This window comes from Heteronotia binoei, chromosome 8 (assembly GCF_032191835.1).
Source record: "Heteronotia binoei isolate CCM8104 ecotype False Entrance Well chromosome 8, APGP_CSIRO_Hbin_v1, whole genome shotgun sequence".
In the NCBI taxonomy this organism is placed as follows: Eukaryota; Metazoa; Chordata; class Lepidosauria; order Squamata; family Gekkonidae; genus Heteronotia; species Heteronotia binoei.
Genome location: NC_083230.1, coordinates 126,338,851 through 126,364,713, shown reverse-complemented (window position 1 = coordinate 126,364,713; position 25,863 = coordinate 126,338,851). Strand labels below are relative to the sequence as shown.

The window sequence follows — 25,863 nt, the reverse complement described above, 5'->3', positions numbered from 1 at the left end:
TGTCACAGAAGAATATAAGAGAAGCCATGCTGGATCAGGCCAGTGACCCATCCAGTCCAACATATGTCACATAAGAACATAAGAGAAGCCATGTTGGATTAGGCCAATAGCCCATCCAGTCCAACACTCTGTGTCACACATTGACCAAAAAAATCCCAAGTGCCATCAGGAGGTTCACAAGTGGGACTAGAAGCCCTTTCACTTTGCCCCCCCCCCCCACCAACACCAAGAATACAGAGCATCACTGCCCCAGACAGTTCCAGTAATATGCTGTGGCTAATAGCCACTGATGGACCTCTGCTCCATATTTTTATCTAAACCCCTCTTGAAGGTGGCTGTGCTTGTGGCCGCCACCACCTCCTGTGGCAGTGAATTCCACGTTAATCACCCTTTGGGTGAAGAAGGACGTTTTTTTATCCGTTCTAACCCGAATGCTCAGCAATCTCACTGAATGCCCACGAGTTCTCGTATTGTGAGAAAGGGAGAAAAGTTCGTTACACCTGCAAGTATTCAGAATTATTACAAAGCAGGAGCCAATTGCACCTTTAAGACCAACCAATTTTTATTTAGAACGTAAGCTTTCATTTGCTCCAGGAATCCAGCACAGTGAGTAAAGCCATACATAGCTGGTAGGCAGTGGTAGTGGCCCAGAATGCAACAATTAAGTAAAATTATCTGGAAGGCAGTGGTTTAGAATGTAAAATGGTGTACATTTTACATTCTAAACCACTGCCTACCAGATAATTTTACTTCACTTTCATTGGTTCTTAAATCTGTCCCATGTTGCATTCTGGGCCACTGCCTTCCAGCTTCTGGGCCACTGCCTACCAGCTATGGATGGCTCTGCTCAGCTCTCTATGGCTTTGCTCACTGTGCTGGATTCCTCGTCTGATGAAGTGTGCTTTAGAGCACACGAAAGCTGACGTTCTAAATAAAAATGGGTTTGTCTTAAAGGTGCCACTTGACTCCTGCTTTGTTCAACTGCTTCAGACCAACATGGCTGCCCGCTTGGATCAGACTTATTACGTAAGAGAAGCCATGTTGAATCAGGCCAATGGCCCATCCAGTCCAACACTTTGTGCCACATAACAGAAGCCATGTTGGATCAGGCCAATGGCCCATCCAGTCCAACACTCTGTGTCACAGAAGAACATACGAGAAGCCATGTTGGATCAGGCCAATGGCCCATCCAGTCCAACACTCTGTGTCACAGAAGAACATAAGAGAAGCCATGTTGGATCAGGCCAATGGCCTTTAGATTCCACAAACATTTTATGACCTATTGGTATTATTATAAAATCCTACTGTTTTACAAAGTATTTAAGAGCAAATTCCAAATTTCTTATCTATCTATCATCATACAAATCCAAATCCATATATCCTTTATCTATTAAAAAAAAGAAGGAAGGAAGGAAGGAAGGAAGGAAGGAAGGAAGGAAGGAAGGAAGGAAGGAAGGAAGGAAGGAAGCAAGCAAGCAAGCAAGCAGGCAAGCAAGCAAGCAAATTCCGGTCTTCAATAAAGGTAGAGGTAGTCCCCTGTGCAAGCACCAGTCGTTTCCAACTCTGGGGTGACGTTGCTTTCACGTTTTCATGTCAGACTCTTTTTACAGGGTGGATTGCCCTTGCCTTCCCCAGTCATCTACACTTCCCGCCCCCACCCCCCCAGCAAGCTGGGTACTCATTTTGACCGACCTCGGAAGGATGGAAAGCTGAGTCAACCTGGAGCCTTCTACCTGAACCCAGCTTCTGCCGGGATTGTGAGCAGAGCTTAGGACCGCAGCACTGCAGCTTTACCACTCTGTGCCACGGGGCTGCATCCTGCCGGTTCTATATTGAAACCCTTTTGGTGGTTCATAAGCTGGTCTTCCGTACAAGCTTATCAACCACCAAAAACGGTTTCAATATAGAACCACACCAGCTGTATTCCTTTATCTGAGTTACAAATACTTGACAATACTTTCCACCGCTGGGTCTCTTGCCCCCTCTCCCCCCTCCCCCCCGCTGCAGGTGGAGAGAGGCTTCTGCACACCTCCCTTCCATTGCTGAAATGAGCCTTGGGTCAGCCATAGCTCTCGCAGGAGTTGTCCTTGAAAGGGCAGCTGCTGTAAGAGCTCGCTCAGTCCCACCCACCTCACAGGATGTGCCTGTTGTGGGGGGAGAAAATATAGGAGATTGTAAGCTGTTCTGAGTCTCTGAGATTCAGAGTGAAGGGCAGGATATAAATCCAATATCTTATTATTGAGAGAACCAGTTTGGTGTAGTGGTTAAGTGTGCGGACTCTTATCTAGGAGAACTGGGTTTGATTCCCCACTCCTCCACTCGCACCTGTTGGAATGGCCTTGGGTCAGCCAGAGCTCTCTTATCTGGGAGAACCGGGTTTGATTCCCCACTCTTCCACTTGCACCTGCTGGCATGGCCTTGGGTCAGCCAGAGCTCTGGCAGAGGTTGTCCTTGAAAGGGCAGCTGCTGTGAGAGCCCTCTCAGCCTCACCCACCTCACAGGGTGTCTGTTGTGGGGGGAGAAGATATAGGAGAGGAGAAGATTGTGAGCCACCGAGTCTCTGATTCAGAGAGAAGGACGGGGTATAAACCTGTAGTCTTCTTCTTCTTCTCTGATGTTCAAAGCGGTTCCTGTACTACCAAGCCACGGCCCCTGGCTAAATGAAAGGCGGTTATGTCTTCTCCGACTGGCAGCGGTTCTCCAAGGTCTCACAAAGGGGGTCTTTCACATTGCCTGCCTCTTGCTTCTTTAAACCGGAGACGGCAGGGATTGAACCTGGGACCTTCTGCATGGCAAGCGGAGTCTCTGCCCCCCCGAGCGAAGCACTAAAAAGAACATGGAACACCCTAAAGGGGAGGCGTGTGCCTTGGGATGACTCGACGCCATCCATCAGCTAGGGCACAGCGAGTCACATCACCCTGCAGCTGTCTGTGTTATTTGGCGCGGCCTCACGTCAACAATCTTTCCCTCTCATTAGCAGGGTACACACCCCTTGGCCGGTAGGAGGGCAACTCCTTTATCTGTCAAGGTCCTGCGCAACATGAGAGGTGTGTGAGAATTCGAGCAGATGGAGTCTTGCCGGACGGCTCTCTCTGGGCAAAGGCGCTGGTGAGATGCGCCTATAAATGCAGCCTCCCTGAAGCTCCAGGTCTCTGTTTCTGGCCCAGTCTAAGGACATGAGGTGGATTCTGCTTTTTGGAGCCCTTGTCGGGGTTGCATGGGCCGTGCAAACATTTGCCGGGTGAGTTCTCTTTTCAGATTCCAGGTTGCCAATTTTGGGTTTGGGGAGTTCCCGGGAGATTGAAGAAGAAGAAGAAGATATTAGATTTATATCCCGCCCTATACGATGAATCTCAGAGCAGTTACAATCTCCTTTACCTTCCCCCCTCCCCCGCACAACAGACACCCTGTGAGGTGGGTGGGGCTGAGAGAGCTCTTGCAAACACTGCCCTTTCAAGGACAACTCCTGCGAGAGCTATGGCTGACCCAAGGCCATTCCAGCAGCTGCAAGTGGAGGAGTGGGGAATCAAACCTGGTTCTCCCAGATAAGAGTCCGCGCACTTCACCGCTACACCAAACTGGCTCTCTTTGAGGGTGGAGCCTAGAGACAGAGGAGTTTGGGAAGGAGGGGACCTCAGCGGGCTCTAGTGCCATACAGTAGGGTTACCACAATAGGGCTTTTTTTTGTAGCAGGAACTCCTTTGCCTATTAGGCCACACACCCCTGATGTAGCCAATCCTCCTGGAGCTTACAAGGCTCTTCTTAGAGGGCCTACTGTAAGCTCCTGGAGGACTGGCTACCTCAGGGGCGTGTGGCCTAATATGCAAAAGAGGTCCTGCTACAAAAAAAAGCCCTGGTCACCTTTTGAAATGCAGAAAAGAGGACCAAACTGTCAACATCAAATGACTGCTCGCTGTGACAAATTTCATTTTAAATACCCCTCCTGTTTCAGCAAAGAGCCCCGTGGCGCAGAGTGTTAAAGCTGCAGTACTGCAGTCCTAAGCTCTTTTCACGACCTGCGTTTGATCCCCGGCGGAAGCTGGGTTTTCAGGTAGCCGGCTCCAGGTTGACTCAGCCTTCCATCCTTCCGAGGTCGGTCAAATGAGTCCCCAGCTTGCAGGGGGGGGGGAGTGTAAAAGACTGGGGAAGGCCATGGCAAACCACCCCGTAAAAAGTCTGCCGTGAAAATGTTGTGAAAGCAACGTCACCCCAGAGTCGGAAACAACTGGTGCTTGCACAGGGGACCTTTCCTTCCTTCCTTTCCCTGTTTCAGCTGTGATAATTTGCTATTAAACTAGGAATGCTTAACCTTCTGACCCCAAAAGAGGACATTTTCATCCGTTTTTGTTTAAAGAGCCCAAAAGAGACACAAAAAAGAGGACATGTTCTCTAAGAAGGGGACATCTCATCATCATCACCCTACCGTAGAATCCATCCGCCAGAACAGCTGTTTGTTCCAAGGAAGCTGATCTCTGCAGTTTGGAAATTAGTTTTAAAAGTGAGAGTTTTCCAGGGCCCAGCTGGATTGGGTTGCCAGGTCCAACTCAAGAAATAACTGGGGACTTTGGGGGTGGAGCCAGGAGACTTTGGGGGTGGAGCCAGGACCAAGAGTGTGACAAGCATAATTGAACTCCAAAGGGAGTTCTGGCTATCACACTGAAAGGGACCGCACGCCTTTTAAATGCCTTCCCTCCATTAGGAAATAAGGATAGGGGCACCTTGCTTGGGGGCTCATAGAATCGGACCCCTTTGCCGAATAATTTTGAAACTGGGAGAGTGTTTTGAGGAGAGGCGTCGGATGCTAAGCTGAATATTTGGTGCCTCTATCTCAAAATACAGCTCCCCGACAGCTCCAGATACCCATAGATCAATTCTCCATGCAGGGGTGGCCAACGGTAGCTCTCCAGATGTTTTTTGCCTACAACTCCCATCAGCCCCAGCCAGCATGGCCATTGGCTGGGGCTGATGAGAGTTGTAGGCAAAAAACATCTGAAGAGCTACCGTTGGCCACCCCTGTAGGGAATTGGTCTCCATAGGTCATAATGGAGTACCCAGCAGACATTTCCCTCCCCCCGGCTTTCTGATGACCCTGAAACGGGTAAGGCCTCCAAACAGGGATCTCCTGCCCCCAACTGGGGATTGGCAACCCTGCAGCTGGAGGTTCAGTGCAAAAGTGAGAAACATAGCCAAGATAGCGACAGCAAAAGCAGCCGCCCCACGTACAAAAACCGTCTACACCACCCCGAACATAATCGTAACAAAACACCTGTGCTAAAGTTTCAAAACGCAACGGCATGCTGTGAACTCAATCGCAATAGTCTTTTTAAATCCACGGAACAACTCCAGCACAGGACAGAAGATCCGAACAGGCGCAATCCAACAGGTAAGTCCTTGTAATGCGGACCAGTCCCTTTTCCTTCGTGCAAAGAGGATATCTTGTGTTCCATTGCTGAAGAGATTGTGCCGTTTTCGTATGCTCTGAAGCAGACTTCATCAGACATATGGGAATGGACGCAGCGATTCCCGTTCCCATATGTCTGATGAAGTCTGCTTAAGAGCATACGAAAGCTCACATTCTGAATAAAACTTAGTTGGTCTTAAAGGTGCGCTTGTCTGCTGCTTTGTTTTACTGGAATACTAAGGTCTCGTCTCGCTGTCTGCTTGGTCTAGGTTTAGTGCTCAAAACAGGCAGGGGTTTTTTTTTAGCAGGAATGCAAAGGAATGCAGTTCTGGCTGGCTTAGTGTCAGAGGGTGTGGCCTAATATGCAAATGAGTTTCTGCTGGGCTTCTTCTACAAAAAAAAGGTCCTGTGTGAAACAATGGTGATGTCAGGGGTGTGGTCTAATAGGCTAATGAGTTCCTGCTGGGCTTTTTCTACAAAAAAAGCCCCATGCAAAACGATGGTGATATCAGGGGTGTGGTCTAATATGCTAATTAGTTCCTGATGGGCTTTTCCTACAAAAAACGCCCTGGAAACAAGGGTATCCCACCGAACAGATCCTAGTGGGCAGCTGTGTTGGTCTGAAGCAGGGGTGGCCAAATCATGGCTCGGGAGCCACATCTGGCTCTTTCACACAGATTGTGCGGCTCTCGAAGCCCCCACTGTCCCATCGGCCAGCACGGAGAAGGCATTTGTCTCTTTAAATCACTTCTCCGGGCCAACATCTGGGAGCTTGGAGAATGCATTTAAAGTTGTTTTCTTTCTACCCCTCTCCCCCCTCCTTCCATCTATTTGCTTCCCTTCCTTTCTCCCTCTCTTCCCTCCTGTCTCGTGGCTCTCAAACCTCTGCATGCATGTCTTCCGGCTCACAGACATCTGATATTTATTCTGTTCGGCTCTCATGTTAAGCAAGTTTGGCCACCCCAGGCAATGGGACGAAGTTTGTGTCAAAAGCTGACATTCTGAATAAAACTGTGTTGGTCTTAAAGGTACTATTGGATTCCAACTTTGAAAGCTGACATTCTGAGTAAAACCTTGTTGGGCCTCTAACTTTGTTCTACCACCAAACAGAAACATTCAACTCTGTACTCATCCCAAGAGTTACACACAGTAGCTAGGAACCAAAGAGTTTCTAAACACAGACCTTTTAAACTGCCACTCCACAAAGCTTCCACAAGCACGTCTAATGGCAAACTAGAATCACGTTTACATGTGTGTTACATGTTTAAATCAAACCTCTGAGAAACTGATGCCCTCATTTTAACCCAGAGACTGAACAACAAAAACATTACAACATTCTCATTTATTGCGCTACGCACCCAGGATACTCAATGGGTTTAGTACATGGACATCAAACTGCTTCATATTACCCTTCCGTTGTTGTTTCAGCCCAGTTGACACTAACTAACACAAACACCAGACCCCAATTTGTGATCCTTTGTCTGCTAAAAAACATACCCATGACTCTGCGTACGAACTCACAAGATAATGCATAAGAACATAAGAACACAAGAGAAGCCATGTTGGATCAGGCCAGCGGCCCATCAAGTCCAACACTCTGTGTCACACAGTGGCAAAAAATGTTATATACACACATACACTGTGGCTAATAGCCACTGATGGACCTGTGCTCCATATTTTTATCTAAACCCATCTTGAAGGTGGCTATACTTGTGGCCGCCACCACCTCCTGTGGCAGTGAATTCCACATGTTAATCACCCTTTGGGTGAAGAAGTACTGCATGGGATGGAGAAGGCAGAGAAAGAAGTCCTTTTCTCCCTTTCTCACAATACAAGAACTCGTGGGCATTCGATGAAATTGCTGAGCAGTCGGGTTAAAACGGATAAAAGGAAGTCCTTCTTCACCCAAAGGGTGATTAACGTGTGGAATTCACTGCCACAGGAGGTGGTGGCGGCCACAAGCATGGCCACCTTCAAGAGGGGTTTAGATAAAAATATGGAGCAGAGGTCCATCCATATATATATATTTATAATTTTTTTGGCCACTGTGTGACACAGAGTGTTGGACTGGATGGGCCATTGGCCTGATCCAACATGGCTTCTCTTATGTTCTTATGTGACACAGAGTGTTGGACTGGATGGGCCATTGGCCTGATCCAACATGGCTTCTCTTATGTTCTTATGTGACACAGAGTGTTGCACTGGATGGGCCATTGGCCTGATCCAAGATGGCTTCTCTTCTGTTCTTATGTGACACAGAGTGTTGGACTGGATGGGCCATTGGCCTGATCCAACAGGGCTTCTCTTATGTTCTTATGTGACACAGAGTGTTGGACTGGATGGGCCACTGGCCTGATCCATCATGGCTTCTCTTACTTTCTTCTGTGACACAGAGTGTTGGACTGGATGGGCCGTTGGCCTGATCTTATGTTCACTGCCCACTTTCTCTATATTGAGGACTGCTTGTCATTCCATACTGTTGTCTGATGAAGTGTGCTTACAGCCAGTGTTCCCTCTAAGCTGTTAGCGTGAGCCAGCTCGCCCATTTTTATTCTCCAGCTCACACATTTTTGCCTTAGCTCAGGAAGGATGACCCCAGAGCACAACAATTTAGGCAGTAGCTCACAACTTTAATGCCGGTAGCTCGCAAAGGAGAATTTTTGCTCACAAGACTCCGCAGCTTCGAGGGAACGTTGCTTAGAGCACACGAAAGCTTACATTCTCTATACAGCTTCGTTGGTCTTAAAGGTGCCACTTGACTCTTGCTTGGTTCGACTGCTTCAGACCAACGCGACTGGCTCTAAAAGCGTGTCAGCTGTCAGTTTAAATCAGCTTTGGTTCTCCAGACTATTGATGAGATGGTCAAAGGTGCCCCTTTTGATGAAGGCGACTGAAGCGAATGTGGAGTTTGGGAAAGGGCTTCGAGTTGCTGAGAAAGAAGAGGACATTTCAATTCTCCCACAGAGTGGACTCGAACGGGTGGAAACGAAGGTTGACAGTATAGACACACACAGGACTTTGCAAATGGTGAGCCTACGTGTTATGCATTCAGTGCAAACTGTACTTTCGGGAAACTGACTTTGTTTAAAGGAATGCTGCATAAGGCTGATTTTAAGCAAGATCATAATTGTAATCCTGGAAGCATACATATGGAGAGTGTAGCTTTTAAACACTGGCATTGGTGTTTTATATCGCTTTCTGTGCAATACTGTGCACAATGGAATACTGTGTACAATTCTGGTCACCGTACATCAAAAAAGATACTATAAGGACTTCTTTCTACCATATGTGGTGGACTTGTGAAAGAGCAAAAAAGTATTGGCAGATGATTCGACGAGAAATTTCTAGGATCTTGGGATATGAATTTAAGAAAGTTGCAGAGACTTTTCTGTTGGGATTACAAATGGAAAAATTTCCAAAAGAAGATAGAACTGTAATTTGGTACTTGCTTTCAGCTGCTAGGACATTGTATGCGCAGTTGTGGAAGCAAGAAAAAATAACAGAGGAATAGGATTGGATTATAAAAGTTATGACATGGAGTTAAATGGACAAATTAACAAGAATATTAAGAGACTATGATTTAGAAGTTTTTAAGAGGGAGTGGAAAAAGTTTAGAAGATATGTAGAAAAAGAGTGGAAAATAAAAGGACATTGGACAATTTTCGATGATTAAGTTTAAAAAAAGAGAAGAATATAAATTTTTGTTTTAATAGTTAAGAGTACCTTTAAATATTTGCATTTTAAGTAAATAACACCGTCGGGGGTCAAGTAACAGGGGGGAGGGGTGGGTAAAAAGTAATATATGGGGTAGATAAAAGAAGTTTTTAAAGATGTAAGAAATAGATTTATTACCATATGTTACCAATAAAATTGTTTTAAACATCAAAGAAGGTACTATAAGCAGGGGTGGCCCACGGTAGCTCTCCAGATGTTTTTTGCCTACAACTCCCATCACCCCCAACCATTGCCCCTGCTGGCTGGGGCTGATGGGAGTTGGAGGCAAAAAAAAAATCTGGAGAGCTACCGTTGGCCACCTCTGTACTATAGCAGTGGTCCCCAACCTTTTTGGCCTCGGGGTCCGGCACCAGGGACGGCCTGCCAACCACGGCCCCAGGGCCGGCAGGGTGAGGGCACCCAATTCAGCCTCCTCCCCCACCCCACCACAGCGTTTCCTCCTCCCTCCTTTGCCCCCCATGCAGCCTCACCGCCTCCTCCTGTTTTCCTCCCCATTTCCTCCTCCCTCCTTCACCCCCCCCCCACAGCCTCGCCTCCTCCTCCCCTCCCCCCCCCCCCCCCGGTTTTCACATTTTAAGGCCAGGGAAGGGGCCATGTAGCACCTCCCAGGCCGACCCCCCCAAACAGCTGATGGGTGGGAAAACTGCAGCAGCTGCAGCAGCAGTAAGGCTGCCTTTGCCTCCTTTCCTTCCCCTGCCTTAAAATGGTGAAAACGGGAGGAAGAGAAGGTGCCGCGGAGGGGGCGTGGCGTGGCGTGGCTGCGCGGCCCTTTTCAAACAGGCCGCAGCCCGGTACTGGTCCCCGGCCTGGGGGTTGGGGAGCCCTGTACTCTCTCTCTCTCTCGGCTTGGCTTCGCGAACGAAGATTTAAGAAGGGTGCAATAGTCCACGTTTGCTGCAGGCTCGCTGGTGGCTGACAAGACCAATGTGGGACAGGCAGGTCCGGCCACAGCGGCTGCAGGGAAAAGTCTGATTTAGGGTTGGTCCTGTAGCAGTGCGATTCTTCCTCAATCTCCTTTTGTCCTCAAGACCAGCTATGTGTGTGTTCTCAAAGGAAGAGACAGCCTGGTGGATGGTGTGCCTCCATGCTTTGCGATCTGAGGCTAGGTCAGACCACTGGTGATGGTTGATGTGACAGGTGCTAGCATCAGGCGACCAATATCCTGAACCGCCTACATGCAGGATCGGGACTGCGGCTTCCAGTGGCACCTTCCACCTGCCGTTTCGCCCCTTGCCTATCGCTGCAGGACTTGATGCGTTGTGGGTTGTGTGTGTGGATATGCCCTTCAGGCCTGCGCAGAGGAATTTTTTAGGTGAAGCGCAGTGTGCGCGGTACTGGCTCCACCCTTTCACCTGGGGGTCATCTGCCATGGCCCAGTAAGCCGGGACGCCGGCAGTGAGTCCTCCAGGTGGTAGGTGTTACATTAACGAGCTCTATCTGCCCGGGTTTGATGTTAGAGTTTTCCTTCTCTTAGGCTGACGAGGTTGGTGGGCCCAGCCTGCCCATCCGGTTATACCGCCGGACAATTCGGTTGGGGAAAGTGCAGAAAAGGGCAACTAGAATGCTTCAAGGGTTGGAACCCTTTCCCTGTGAAGAAAGGTTAAAACACTTGGGGCTCTTTAGCTCGGAGAAACGTCGACTGTGGCGTGACATGAGAGAGGTTTACAAGATGATGCCTGGGATAGAGAAGGCAGAGAAAGGAGGACTTTTCTCCCTTTCTCACAATACGAGAACTCGTGGGCACTCGATGAAATTGCTGAGCAGTCGGGTTAGAACGGATAAAAGGAAGTCCTTCACCCAAAGGGTGATTAACACGTGGAATTCAACGCCACAGGAGGTGGTGGCGGCTACAAGCATAGCCAGCTTCAAGAGGGGATTGGATAAAAATATGGAGCAGAGGTCCATCAGTGGCTATTAGCCACAGCATATTGTTGGAACTGTCTGGGGCAGTGATGCTCTGTATTCTTGGTGCTTGGGGGGGGCACAGTGGGAGGGCTTCTGGTGTCCTGGCCCCACTGATGAACCTCCTGATGGCGACTGGGTTTTTTTTGGCTACTGTGCGACACAGAGTGATGGACTGGATGGGCCATTGGCCTGATCCAACATGGCTTCTCTTATGTTCTTATGTGACACAGAGTGTTGGACTGGGTGGGCCATTGGCCTGATCCAACATGGCTTCTCTTATGTGACACAGAGTGATGGACTGGATGGGCCATCGGCCTGATCCAGCATGGCTTCTCTTATGTTCTTATGTGACACAGAGTGTTGGACTGGGTGGGCCATTGGCCTGATCCAACATGGCTTCTCTTATGTTCTTATGTGACCCAGAGTGTTGGACTGGATGGGCCATTGGCCTGATCCAACATGGCCTCTCTTATGTTCTTATGTGACCCAGAGTGTTGGACTGGATGGGCCATTGGCCTGATCCAACATGGCCTCTCTTATGTTCTTATGTGACACAGAGTGATGGACTGGATGGGCCATTGGCCTGATCCAACATGGCTTCTCTTATGTTCTTCTGTGACACAGAGTGTTGGACTGGATGGGCCATTGGCCTGTTCCAAGATGACTTCTGTTATGTTCTTCTGTGACACAGAGTGTTGGACTGGATGGGCCATTGGCCCAATCCAACATGGCTTCTCTTATGTTCTTATGTGACACAGAGTGATGGACTGGATGGGCCACTGGCCTGATCCAACATGGCTTCTCTTATGTTCTTCTGTGACACAGAGTGTTGGACTGGACGGGCCTTTGGCCTGATCCAACATGGCTTCTCTTATGTTCTTATGTGACACAGAGTGTTGGACTGGAGGGGCCACTGGCCTAATCCAACATGGTTTCTCTTATGTCCTTATGTCACTTAGATGGTATTGTTAATCTGCAACTGGATCCCCTGGTTTGGAGGCCCTCCCTCCTGCTTTAAGGTTATCAGAAAGTAAGGCGGGGTAACCACACGCTGTTGTTGCTGTTTTTTCTAGCGACCAAGTCCTCCGGGTCGAGCCTTGCAACGCTGAACAGGTCGCCCTACTGAAGCAGCTGGAAACGCAAGAATCTCTCCAGGTGGGTCGCTGGTATTTGTGAAGGTGTTGGATAACGATTCCCTCAGAGGGACAGCTCACGGACCAGCTGACGAAGCAGAACGCCCCGAGGCCTGATTCACCAGCCAAGGCTACATTTGGTGCAGTAAAATCAGGTGGAATTCTAGCAGGCGCTTCTTTGTACATGAGGTCACACCCCCCCCCCCATGATGTAGCCAATCCTGGGCTTACAAGGCTCTTGTTTTGTAAGCTCTTGGAGGATTGGCTACATCGGGAGGGGGTGTGGCCGAATATGCAAAGGAGCTCCTGCTAGAATTCAACTCCAGAGCAAACCCATCAGTCTGCTGTCCCGGTACTGAGCCCGAAACCGTCTCATGGTATTTTGTCGGGTTGCCAATCCCCAGGTGGGGCACAGTCATCAGAATGTGGGAGTGAGGTGGAGAGGGAAAAGTCTGCTGGGCGCTCCATTCTCTATGAAGATCAATTCCCATAGGATATAATGGAGAATTGATCTGTGGGTATCTGGGGCACTGGAAGGGCTGTTTTTTGAGGTAGAGGCACCAAATTTGCAGCATAGCATCCAGTGCCTCTCCTCCAAAGACCCTCCGGGTTTCGAAATGATTGGACCAGGGGATCCTATTCTATGAGCTCCCAAAGAAGGTGCCCCTATCCTTCATTATTTCCAACGGAGGGAAGGCATTTAAAAGGTTTGCGGTCCCTTTCAGTGTTATGGCCAGAACTCCCCTTGGAGTTCAATTATGTTGGAAACAACCTTGCTCCTGGCTCCACCCCCAACGTCCCCAGATATTTCTTGAATTGGACCTAACAACCCTCGTATTTCGTCACCCCAAGTAACATACAAATTGGACGCCTCCTTACCCCGCCTACTCCCAGCACCCAGTAAGATCCTGAGCCAACCTTGTGCAGATGAAAGATGCGTCAGGGTTGCCAAAAAGGCTGGGGTGTGGGAAGGAAGGGCTCATACTTGGGATTCCTCCAGAACACTGAGGAGAGTTACGCCCATATAAATCCACTAGTCCATGAGTTTTGAAGGGTGTAATTCTTTTTTTAGGATTGCACTGGGTATAAGCTTTCGTGCACACGCATGCTTCTTTGGATACGGAGAAGTGTGCATGCACAGAAAAGCTTATACCTAGAACAAAACTTTGTTGGCCTTAAAGGTGCTCAGAGAGCCAGTTTGGTGTAGGAGAGCCAGTTTGGAGTAGTGGTGAACTGTTCGGACTCTTATCTGGGAGAACCGGGTTTGATTCCCCCACTCCTCCACTTGCAGCTGCTAGCATGGCCTTGGGTCAGCCAGAGCTCTCTTATCTGGGAGAACCGGGTTTGATTCCCCACTCCTCCACTTGCAGCTGCTGGAATGGCCTTGGGTCAGCCAGAGCTCTCTTATCTGGGAGAACCGGGTTGGATTCCCCACTCCTCCACTTGCAGCTGCTGGAATGGCCTTGGGTCAGCCAGAGCTCTCTTATCTGGGAGATCTAGGTTTGGTTCCCCACTCCTCCACTTGCAGCTGCTGGAATGGCCTTGGGTCAGCCAGAGCTCTCTTATCTGGGAGAACTGGGTTTGATTCCCCACTCCTCCACTTGCACCTGCTAGCATGGCCTTGGGTCAGCCATAGCTCTGGCAGAGGTTGTCCTTGAAAGGGCAGCTGCTGTGAGAGCCCTCTCACCCCACCCACCCCACAGGGTGTCTGTTGTGGGGAAGGAAGGGAAAGGAGATTGTAGGCCGCTCTGAGAGTCTGTCCTTGAAAGGGCAGCTGCTGTGAGAGTTCTCTCAGCCACACCCGCCTCACAGGGTGTCTGTTGTGGGGAAAAAATGGGAGGCCGCTCTTAGACTCTGTCCTTGAAAGGACAGCTGCTGTGAGAGAGCCCTCTCAGCCCCACCCACCTCACAGGGCGTCTATTGCAGGGGGAGAAGATATAGGAGATTGTAAGCCGCTCTGAGTCTCTGATTCAGAGAGAAGGACGGGGTATGAATCTGCAGTTCTTCTTCTTCTTCTCCTGGATTCTTTGTTCTGCAGTTTCAGACCAATGTGGCTACCCATCTGAATCTAGGATTTCACTGTTGGTTGCAGGGGATTATCATTTGATGGTGGATATGCCACTTGCGTGGGGCAGAGGAAGAGAAGGCCCTGCTGGCATTGGTATCCACAGAATCGCTCACGTGAAGTTGCCTTCTACTGAATCAGACCCTTGGGCCATCAAAGTCTGCATTGTCTACTCCGATTGGGTCTCAGGCAGAGGTCCTTCATATCTCCTACTGCCTGATCTTTTTACCTGGAGATGCCGGGGATTGAACCAGGGACCTTCTGCATGCCAAGCAGAGACTCCAACTAGGGTTGCCAAGTCTAATTCAAGAAATATCTGGGGGCTTTGGGGGTGGAGCCAGGAGACTTTGGGGATGGAGCCAGGAGACACTTAGGGCGGAGTCAGGAGCAAGGCTGTGACAAGCATCACTGAACTCCAAAGGGAGTTCCTATTGGTGGCACATGTGCAGAGTCTAAAACAGAGAACTGTCCAAGAGTAGACTCTGGGAAGAAGTTGAGCCACACACCAGCACCTAGTATAAAAGTAGAAGAAGAAGAAGATATTGGATTTATATCCCGCCCTCCACTCCGAAGAGTCTCAGAGCGGCTCACAATCTCCTTTACCTTCCTCCCCCCCCACAACAGACAACCTGTGAGGTAGATGAAGATATTGGGATTTATATCCCGCCCTCCACGCCGAAGAGTCTCAGAGCGGCTCACAATCTCCTTTCCCTTCCTCCCCCACAACAGACACCCTGTGAGGTAGATGAAGATATTGGATTTATATCCCGCCCTCCACTCCAAAGAGTCTCAGAGCGGCTCACAATCTCCTTTACCTTCCTCCCCCACAACAGACACCCTGTGAGGTAGATGAAGATATTGGATTTATATCCCGCCCTCCACTCCGAAGAGTCTCAGAGCGGCTCACAATCTCCTTTCCCTTCCTCCCCCACAACAGACACCCTGTGAGGTGGGTGGGGCTGGAGAGGGCTCTCACAGCAGCTGCCCTTTCAAGGACAACCTCTGCCAGAGCTCTAGCTGACCCAAGACCATGCTAGCAGGTGCAAGTGGAGGAGTGGGGAATCAAACCCGGTTCTCCCAGGTAAGAGTCCGCACACTTAACCACTACACCAAACTGGCTCTCCAAAGTAGTGTATTTACAGACTATATACAATACAACTTGTGCGGTGAATAACATTAAGCTGAGTGACAAAGTGCTACGCCAGGAACCAACTCTCGACAGAGAGAGATGCTGTCTGGCACAGTAGTCCTTATATATACAGCACAGCCAATCGCGGCAGTCCATACAGTTGCTGACTTCAGCAGGTGCTTTCCCCTGGTCACAGTCCAGCCAGAAGCGGCTCACTCTTAAGGTTGATCTGACCTGACCTGTCAGATGCTGTCACTGTAGATCCACCTGCTGCTTCGTGCTTCTGTCATGCTGAGGACGGAGGCCATCACATTTAAAGGGACCGCGCGCCTTTTCAATGCCTCCCCTCCACTGGAAAGAACGAAGGAGAGGGGCACCTCCTTTGGGGGCTCATAGAACTGGACCCCCTGGTCCAATCCTTTTGAAACTGGGAGGGTGTCTTGAGGAGAGGCACTGGAGGCTATGCTGCAAATGTGGTGCCTCTACCTCAAAAAACAGCCCCCCCCCAGAACCCAGATATTCACTGATCAATTCTCCATTATACACTATGGGAATCTGTCTCTACAGGGAATAATGGAGTGGCCAGCAGACATAACCCTTCCCCACCCCCACTGTTTTTTGATGACTCTGGAGTGGGGGGAGGGCCTCTAAGCGGGGGGGGGGGATCCCCTGGGTATCTCTGGATGAAGGCGGGGCCATATAAAAGCAGCGTTCCCAGCGGGGTGAGCCAAGGTTCCTTCCGGCTCTATAAATTAAATGATAGAGGAGCAACCAGGGACTCAGATGCTGGCGGAGCCTAAAAGATTGCTTCTCCCGGCATTCTCTAGGCACACTGGCAGCTGGCCTTTTGCGTTTTACAACCCGAGAGGAATGTTTATCCCTTCGTGGAGCCAGGATAACTAGAAACAAAATGCCAGAGCTAGGATGGGATGCCAAAAAGGTTGCCAGCGTCCGGATGGGGGCTGGAGATAGCTCAGAATTACAACTGAAATCCAGACTACATAAGGAAAGGAAAGGTCCCCTGTGCCAGCACCAGTCGTTTCCGACTCTGGGGTGACGTTGCTTTCACAGCGTTTTCACCGCAGACTTTTTACAGGGTGGTTTGCCACTGCCTTCCCCAGTCCTCTACACTTTCCCCCCAGCAAGCTGGGGACTCATTTGACCGACCTCGGAAGGATGGAAGGCTGAGTCAACCTTGGGCTGGCAACCTGAATCCAGCTTCCACTGGGATCGAACTCAGGTCATGAGCAGAGCTTAGGATTGCCGTACTGCAGCTTTAACACTCTGCACCATGGAGCTCTTTAACACTCTGCACCATGGAGCTCTTTGCAACTATTCTTCACTTGGGGTGAAGGGAAGGAAAGGAAAGGTCCCCTGTGCAAGCACCAGTCGTTTCTGACTCTGGGGTGACGTTGCTTTCACAACGTTTTCACGGCAGACTTTTTACGGGGTGGTTTGCCATTGCCTTCCCCAGTCATCTACACTTTCCCCCCCAGCAAGCTGGGGACTCAATTGACTCACCTCGGAAGGGTGGAAGGCTGAGTCAACCTTGGGCTGGCTACCTGAACCAGCTTCTGCTGGGATAGAACTCAGGTCGTGAGCAGAGAGTTCAGATCACAGTACTGCAGTACTGCTGCTTTACCACTCTGCGCGACGGGACCGCTTAGACTACATAAACCACTGATTCATTAATTCTTTTAAAAATTGTATTCCGTTTCTCCTGGGGAGAGATGGATGGATTGGAGGGTAGATTGCATGGCGTTGTAACTTCTTAAATCCCACCCAGCTGTGCCTCCATTGCAATTGGGTTATAATCTCTTTTCATGTCTAGAGTTGAGCTTGGGCATCTTGTTAATTGCACCCTGAAGGCTTTTTTTCTTCCAGTGATCCGGCAACTTATTTCCACTTTTTACTTCTCAGCTTGATTTCTGGCACTTCCCTTCCTACCCCAATCGCTCAGCGGATGTCCAAGTCCCTTTCACTTGTCTCCAAGCCATCAAAGTCTTCCTGGAGACCCATTGCATCAAGTATTCCATCCTCATCGAAGATGTCCAGGTAGGCGGAATAGAATATCTCCATTGACCCTGACTGGGGATGAATCAATATGAAGCTGCCTTCTACTGAATCAGACCTTCGGTTCATCAAAGTCAGTCTTGTCTACTCAGACCGGCAGCGGCTCTCCAGGGTCACAAGCTGAGGTTTTTCATGCCTACTTGCCTGGATCCTTTTGAGTTGGAGATGCCAGGGATTGAACCTGGGACCTTCGGCTTATCAAGCAGAGGCTCCACCACTGAGCCACCATCCCTCCCCTGCTCTCCAGGGTCTCAAGCTGAGGTTTTTCATGCCTACTTGCCTGGACCCTTTTGAGTTGGAGATGCCGGGCATTGAACCTGGGACCTTCTGCTTACCAAGCAGAGGCTCTACCACTGAGCCACCATCCCTCCCCAACATATATGAACCTATGAAGCTGCCTTCTACTGGATCAGACCCTTGGCCCATCAAAGTCAGTCTTGTCTACTCAGACTGGCAGCGGCTCTCCAGGGTCTCAAGCTGAGGTTTTTCATGCCTACTTGCCTGGATCCTTTTCAGTTGGAGATGCTGGGGATTGAACCTGGGGCCTTCTGCTCACCAAGCAGATGCTCTACCACTGAGCCACCGTCCCTCCCCATTCACCAATGCAGGTGTGATTGTAGTTCCCAAACTGGTGTGGCTGGAACTGGACTGCTGCTTCTGTCTCCTTTCAGAGAATCCTTCTTCAGGCAGCTCACCAAGGGATACGGTTTCAATTTGGCTCTATTCTGCTTATCTCCAGGGATCAAGCACGGCTCCACATTTCTCTTTGTCCTTAGCTTGAAAGAAGCTAAGCCAATCCTCCGAGAGCTTACAAGGCTCTTTTTTGTAAGCTCTTGGAAGATTGGCTACATCGGGGAGGTGTGGCCTAATATGCAAAGGAGCTCCTGCTAGAATTCCACCCCTGGTGTTGTTCTTTCTAATGGATGCTCTTGTTGTAGGCAATGGTGGATGAGGAAACCCGAGAGATGGAGCTCAATCAGCGGCGTGAACGCAGCCGGAGCAGTTTCAACTTCGCTGCTTATCACCCCTTAGAATCTGTAAGTGGGCGACCTTTCTTCTTATACACCACCCCTTCCATTTGGATTAGAGCACTGGACTCTAATTGGGGAGAACCGGGTTTGATTCCCCACTCCTCCATGTGCAGCCAGCTGGGTGACTTTGGGCCAGTGTGGCGTCGTGGTTAAGTGCGCGGGCTCTTATCTGGGAGAACCAGGTTTGATTCCCCGCTTCTCCACTTGCAGCTGCTGGAATGGCCTTGGGTCAGCCAGAGCTCTCGCAGAGCTGTCCTTGAAAGGGCAGCTTCTGGGAGAGCTCTCTCAGCCCCACCTACCTCACAGGGTGTCTGTTGTGGGGGGAGGAAGGTAAAGGAGATTGTGAGCGGCTCTGAGACTCTGAGATTCAGAGTGGAGGGTGGGATATAAATCCAATATCATCTTCTACTTCTATATTTTATTTTACATTATCTATGTGTTTCTCTGTAGAAATAAAACATTCCAGTCTTTGCTTTAAAAAGGAAACCTTCTGAAGATACCCATTAACTTTATATGTCCCAAGCACTTCAGCTTAACTTGGCTGTAGAACAGCTTTCACAGGCCTATCATAGAATAATAGATGGAAGGGTACCCCAGGGTCATCTAGTCCAACCCCCTGCGCAATGCAGGCAACTCACAAACCCCTCCCCCTAAATTCACAGGATCTTCATTGCTGTCAGATGGCCACCTAGCCTCTGTTGAAAAACCTCCAAGGAAGGAAAGCCCACCACCTCCCAAGGAATCATAGAGTTGGAAGGGACCTCCAGGGTCAACTAGTCCAACCCCCTGCACAATGCAGGAAACTCACAAACACCTCCTCCTAAATTCACAGGATCAGCATTACCGTTAGATGGCCATCTAGCCTCTGTGTAAAAACCTCCAAGGAAGGAGATCCCACCACCTCCTGAGAAAGCCTGTTCCACTGAGGAACCGCTCTAACGGTCAGGAAGTTCTTCCTAATGTTGAGCCGGAAACTCTTCTGATGTAATTTCAACCCACTGGTTCTGGTCCTAACTTCTGGAGCCACAGAAAGCGATTCTGTACCATCCTGTATTTGACAGCCCTTCGAGTCCTTGAAGATGGTGATCCTCTCACCTCTCAGCTGCCTCCTCTCCAGGCTGAACATCCCCAGCTCCCGCAACCTTTCTTCACAGGACACGGTCTCCAGACCAAATCCTATGAAGGTCTTGTTCACAATTCCATTACCACTCTTAACTTCTAAGCTGCTGTAATTATAATGGCCAATGGCTTGACACAATACATTTTGCTGAACTGAACCGGATTCCATTACCACCTCCGTCCATAAAGATTTTTCCCTCTGCCAATAATATGAAATCTGCATTTTGGATTTTAGATTTATAAAGCAATGGATAATGTAGCGGCCCAGCATCCCCAGCTCGTGAGCAAAGTCCAGATTGGAGAGTCCTATGAGAAGAGGCCCCTCAACGTTCTGAAGGTATTGTCTCTTCTTCTCCTCCCCCCCTCCCACTCCGCCCCTTTGAATCGAAATCCCAGGAATGGGCAATAGCTGCTCTTGTGTCTTGCTATGTGGGGTGATACGAGGTCAAGAGCTGGCTGGACGCTTGTGGAAGATGATGATTTTATTCAGCGTTCAGTTTTGTTGATGGAACTCAATCCTAGGGTTGCCGATCCCCAGGTGGGGGCAGGGGATCCCCCGGTTTGTAGGCCTTCCCCCCGCTTTAGGGTCATCAGAAAGCGGGGGGAGGGAGGGAAATGTCTGCTGGGCACTCCATGATTCCCCATGGAGATGGATTCCCATAGCGTATAATGGAGAATTTATCTGTCAGTATCTGGGGCTCTGGAGGGATTGCTTTTTGAGGTAAAAGCACCGCATTTTCGGCATAGAATCTGGTGTTTCTCCTCAAAACACCTTCCCAGTTTCAACAGGATGGGACCAGGGGGGTCCAATTCTATGAGCCCTAAAAGAAGGTGCCCCTATCCTTCATTATTTCTAATGGAGGGAAGGCATTTAAAAGGTGTGCGGTCCCATTAAATGAGATAGCCAGAGCTTCCTTTGGAGTTCAATTATGCTTGTCACAACTTTTCTCCTGCCTCCACCCCTGAAGTCACCTGGCTCCACCCCCAAAGTCCCCAGATGCTACTTGAATTGGAGCTGGCAACCTTACCCAATGCTTGGGTACGATCTCTTAATGGGAAATGCAAGAGGTTTCATGACACCTTCCACTTTTGTTTGCTAGTTCAGCACTGGGGGGACCAATCGTCCAGCAATCTGGATCGACGCTGGAATTCACGCTCGAGAATGGGTCACCCAAGCCACAGCTCTCTGGACTGCAAATAAGGTCAGTTCTGGGGGCAGACGGGCTGTTTTGATTACTGGACGAGTTTCTGAAGATTACTAATGGCTGGGGACAATGTCAGTCAAGCGGTTCTTCCAGTTGAGTTCCATCTCTCGGGTTTCCTCAGCCACCATCGCCTGCAACGAGAGCATCCATTAAAAAGAACACCCAGGGTGGAAATCTAGCAGGACTCCTTTGCATATTAGGCCACATCTCCCCGATGTAGCCAATCTTCCAAGAGCTTACAAAAAAGAGCCTTGTAAGCTCTTGGAGGATTGGCTTAGCTTCTTAAAAACTAAGGACAAAGAGAAACGTGGAGCCGTGCTTGATACCTGGAGATAATACTAGACCTCTTTGCCCTGTTTGTTGACTATCCAGAAGAACTGGTTGACCATTGCGTGAGATGGGATGCTGAAATAGATGAACCCCTGGTCTAATCTACAAAGGTTCTTCTGATGTTCTCATGAATTCCTTGGCCTCTGTGCCCTGTTGTTGGCCCTGCAGAGGAACAGGTTGGCCCCTGTGTGGGACAGGAGGCTGGATTGGATGGACCCTCACTGGTCTGATCCAGCAGGGCTCTTCTGATGTTCTTATGAAGGCCTCGGCCTCTTTGCCCTGTTGGTGGCCCTCCAGAGGAACTGGTTGGCCTTTGTGTGAGACAGGAGACTGGACTAGATGGACCCTCACTGGTCTGATCCAGCAGGGCTCTTCTGATGTTCTTATGAAGGCCTTGGCTTCTCCGCCCTGTTGTTGCCCCCCCCCCAGAGGAACTGGCTGGCCACTATGTGAGACAGGAGGCTGGGCTAGATGGACCCTCCCTGGTATGATCCAGCAGGGCTCTTCTGATGCTCTTCTCAGGGGAAGGCCTCGGCCTCTCTGCCCTGTTGTTGGCCCTCCAGAGAAACTGGTTGGCCACTGTGTGAGACAGGAGTCTGGACTAGATGGACCCTCCCTGGTCTGATCCAGCAGGGCTCTTCTGATGTTCCTACGAAGGCCTCAGCCACTCTGCCCTTTTGTGGGCCCTCCATAGGAACTGGTTGGCCACTGTGTGAGGCAGGATGCTGGACTAGATGGACCCTCACTGGTCTGATCCAGCAGGGCTCTTCTGATGTTCTTATGAAGGCCTCAGCCTCTCTGCCCTGTTGTTGGCCGTCCAGAGGAACTGGCTGGCCACTGTGTGAGACAGGAGGCTGGACTAGATGGACCCTCACTGGTCAGATCCAGCAGGGTTCTTTTGATGTTCTTCTCAGGGGAAGGCCTCGGCCTCTCTGCCCTGTTGTTGGCCGTCCAGAGGAACTGGCTGGCCTCTGTGTGAGACAGGAGGCTGGACTAGATGGGCCCTCCCTGGTCTGACCCAGCAGGGCTCTTCTGAGGTTCTTATGAAGGCCTCAGCCTCTCTGACCCGTTGTTGGCCCTCCAGAGGAAATGGTTGGCCCTTGTGTCAGACTGGAGGCTGGACTAGATGGACCCTCCCTAGGCTAATCCAGATGTTCTTATTAGGATTGCCAACTCCAGGTTTGGCAATACCTGAAAATTTGACGGTGTTTCAGGGAGATCAGCCGTAATTCCGAGAGATCTCCAGGCTCTAGCTGGAGGTTGGGAACCCTAGCATGGAAGCCTGGAGGCAGGTCTGCCTGGCTGGACTCAAGCACACTGGGAGAGAAGTGTCAAAAATAGCTATTTATCCCTCCCTAGATTGCCTCTGACTATGGGAACGATCCGGTCTTAACCTCCGTGTTGGACTGCATGGATATTTTCCTGTTGCCTGTGGCCAATCCCGACGGCTACGTCTTCACTCATACCAAAGTGAGTCCTTCGTGAGACCCCCGATTGCTGCTCCAGCTCCTCTCTCAGACCTGAAAGATGCAAGACGAACTGCCCACCCTTTGCCTTTTGCTTTTTCCTGGTCCAATTAAAGAAATACCTGGGGACTTCGATGCAGAGCCAGGAACAAGGTTGTGACAAGCATAATTGAACTCCAAAGGGAGTTCTGGCCATCACATTTGCTTTCAGAGAACCAGTTTGGTGTAGTAGTGAAGTGCGCGAATTCTTATCTGGGAGAACCGGGTTTGATTCCCCACTCCTCCACTTGCACCTGCTGGAATGGCCTTGGGTCAGCCAGAGCTCTCTTATCTGGGAGAACAGGATTTGATTCCCCACTCCTCCACTTGCACCTGCTAGCATGGCCTTGGGTCAGCCAGAGCTCTCTTATCTGGGAGAACCAGGTTTGATTCCCCACTCCTCCACTTGCAGCTGCTGGAATGGCCTTGGGTCAGCCAGAGCTCTCTTATCTGGGAGAACCGGGTTTGATTCCCCACTCCTCCACTTGCAGCTGCTGGAATGGCCTTGGGTCAGCCAGAGCTCTCTTATCTGGGAGAACCGGGTTTGATTCCCCACTCCTCCACTTGCAGCTGCTGGAATGGCCTTGGGTCAGCCAGAGCTCTCTTATCTGGGAGAACCGGGTTGGATTCCCCACTCCTCCGCTTGCAGCTGCTGGAATGGCCTTGGGTCAGCTAGAGGTCTCGTAGGAGTGGTCCTTGAAAGGGCAGCTTCTGTTAGAGCTCGCTCATCCCCACCCACCTCACAGGGCGTCTGTTGTGGGGGAGAAAGGGAAAGGAGATTGTGAGCTGCTCTGATATTCAGAGTGAAGGGTGGGATATAAATCCAGTGTCGTCTTAGAAAGCCAGTTTGGTGTAGAGGTTAAGTGTGCAGACTCTAACCTGGGAGAACCAGGTTTGATTCCCCACTCCTCCCCTTGCAGCTGCTGGAAGGGCCTTGGGTCAGCCATAGCTCTGGCAAAGCTGTCCTTGAAAGGGCAGTTCCTGTCAGAGCTCTCTCAGGCCCACCTACCTCACAGGGTGTCTGTTGTGGGGGGAGAAGATAAAGGAGATTGTAAGCCACTCAGATTCTGATTCACAGAGAAGGGCAGGGTATAAATCTGCAGTCTTCTTCTTCTTCTTCTTTCAGAACCGCATGTGGCGGAAGACCCGGTCCCAGGTTCCCGGCAGCAGCTGCGTCGGAGTGGACCCCAACAGAAACTGGGACGCTGGCTTTGGAGGTTGGTTTCGTCTTGGGGCTAGGATTGCCAGGTCCAATTCAAGAAATACGTGGGGACTTTGGGGGTGGAGCTGGGAGACTTTGGGGGTGGAGCCCGGAGCAAGATTGTGACAATTGTAATTGAACTCCAAAGGGAGCTCTGGCCATCACATTCACATTTAAAGGGACGACACACCTTTTCAATTCCTTCCCACCACTGGAAGTAATGAAGGATAGGGGCACCTTCTTTGGGGGCTCATAGAATTGGACCCCCCCAGTCCAATCTTTTTGAAACTTAGAGGGTCTTTTGAGGAGAGGCACCGGACGCTATGCTGAAAATCTGGTGCTTCTACCTCAAAAAGCAGCCTCCCCCGGAGCCCCAAATATCCATTGATCAATTCTCCATTATACCTTATGGGAATCGGTCTCCATAGGGAATAATGGAGTGTCCAGAAGATATCCGCCCCCCCGGCTTTCTGTTGACCCTGAAGTAGAGGGAGTATCCAAACCGGGGTATCCCCTGACCCCCATCTGAAGACTGGCAGCTCTGCTTGGGGCCGATACTGTAGCTGTCATGTCCCGCTTTGGCTGGGTACCCAGGTTGGAGCCCTCACCCAGGCACCTGTTTTCAGGTCCCTTCAGCAGAGACAATCCGGTTCCAAACACCAGCCGTTCGTTTGCAAGGAGAGAACTCCAGCCGCCAATATCTTCAGAGTTCCACCCAGAAGGACCAAACTAAATCGCACAGATATTAGGGGAGGAGTAGACTGTTCCATTACACACACACACACACAAACACACACACAGAGTAGTGGGGATTTCTTTCTTTCCAGTTTAAAGTTGCCAGATCCAATTCAAGAAATATCTTGGAGGAAAAAACAATTCAAGAAATATCTGAGGACTCTGGGGGTGGAGCCAGGAGATTTTGGGGGTGGGGCCAGGAGTAAGGGCACGATTGAACTCCAATGGGAGTTCACTTTTTGAATGGCTGAGCAGACAGGTTAAAACGGATAAAAGGAAGTACTTCTTCACCCAAAGGGTGATTAACATGTGTAATTCACTGCCACAGGAGGTGGTGGCGGCTACAAGCATAGCCAGCTTCAAGGGGGGTTTAGATAAAAATATGGAGCACAGGTCCATCAGTGGCTATTAGCCACAGTGTGTGTGTATATATAATTTTTTTTGCCACTGTGTGACACAGAGTGTTGGACTGGATGGGCCGTTGGCCTGATCCAACATGGCTTCTCTTATGTTCTTATGTTCTTAATGCCTTCTCTCCATTGGAAATAATGAAGGATAGGGGCACCTTCTTTGGGGTCACATAGAATCGGACTCCCTGGTCCAATCTTTTTGAAACTTGGAGGGTCTTTTGGGGAGAGGCACCGGATGCTATGCGGAAAATCTGGTGCTTCTACCTCAAAAAACAGCCTCCCACAAAGCCCCAATATCTGGGGACTTTTGGGGTGGAGTCAGGAGCAAGGTTGGGACAAGCACGATTCAAGTCCAAAGGGAGTTCTGGCCATCACATTGAAAGGGACGGCACACCTTTTCAATGCCTTCCTTACATTGGAAATAATGAAGGAGAGGGGCACTTTCTTTTTGAAACTTTGGAGGGTATTTTGAGAAGAGGCACTGGATGCTATGTTGCAAATTTGGTGCCTCCACCTCAAAAAACAGCTCCCCCCTCAAAGCCTCAGATACCCGTAGATCAATTCTCCATTATACCCTATGGCAGGGGTGGCCAACGATAGCTCTCCAGATGTTTTCCCCCTACAACTCCCATCAGCTCCAGCCAGCATGGCCAATGGCTGGGACTGATGGGAGTTGTAGGCAAAAAACATCTGGAGAGCTACCATTGGCCACCCCTGCCCTACAGGAATCAGTCCCCTTAGGGAAGAATGGAGTGCCCAGCAGACATGCCTCTTCCCAAAATACCCTCCAAGTTTCAAAAAGATTGAAAAAGGGAGTCCAATTCTAGGAACCACAAAAGAAAACGCCTCTGTCCTCCATTATTTCCAACGGAGGGAAGGCATGTAA

The 25,863-nt window shown here is 50.0% G+C and overlaps 1 protein-coding gene across 1 annotated transcript in view; it reads left to right on the top strand.

Annotated features, from left to right (window-relative positions):
- Positions 1 to 3,158: 3,158 nt before the first annotated feature.
- Positions 3,159 to 25,863, top strand: part of LOC132576660 (carboxypeptidase A2-like) — a 30,004-nt gene continuing 7,299 nt past the window's right edge. Inside the window, exons 1-8 of the mRNA XM_060246029.1 lie at positions 3,159 to 3,241; positions 12,115 to 12,196; positions 17,289 to 17,423; positions 18,380 to 18,478; positions 19,827 to 19,928; positions 20,692 to 20,793; positions 22,486 to 22,596; positions 23,758 to 23,848. Coding sequence (XP_060102012.1) covers positions 3,177 to 3,241; positions 12,115 to 12,196; positions 17,289 to 17,423; positions 18,380 to 18,478; positions 19,827 to 19,928; positions 20,692 to 20,793; positions 22,486 to 22,596; positions 23,758 to 23,848 — 787 coding nt within the window. The 5' untranslated portion in view covers positions 3,159 to 3,176. The remainder of the gene's footprint in view (positions 3,242 to 12,114; positions 12,197 to 17,288; positions 17,424 to 18,379; positions 18,479 to 19,826; positions 19,929 to 20,691; positions 20,794 to 22,485; positions 22,597 to 23,757; positions 23,849 to 25,863) is intronic.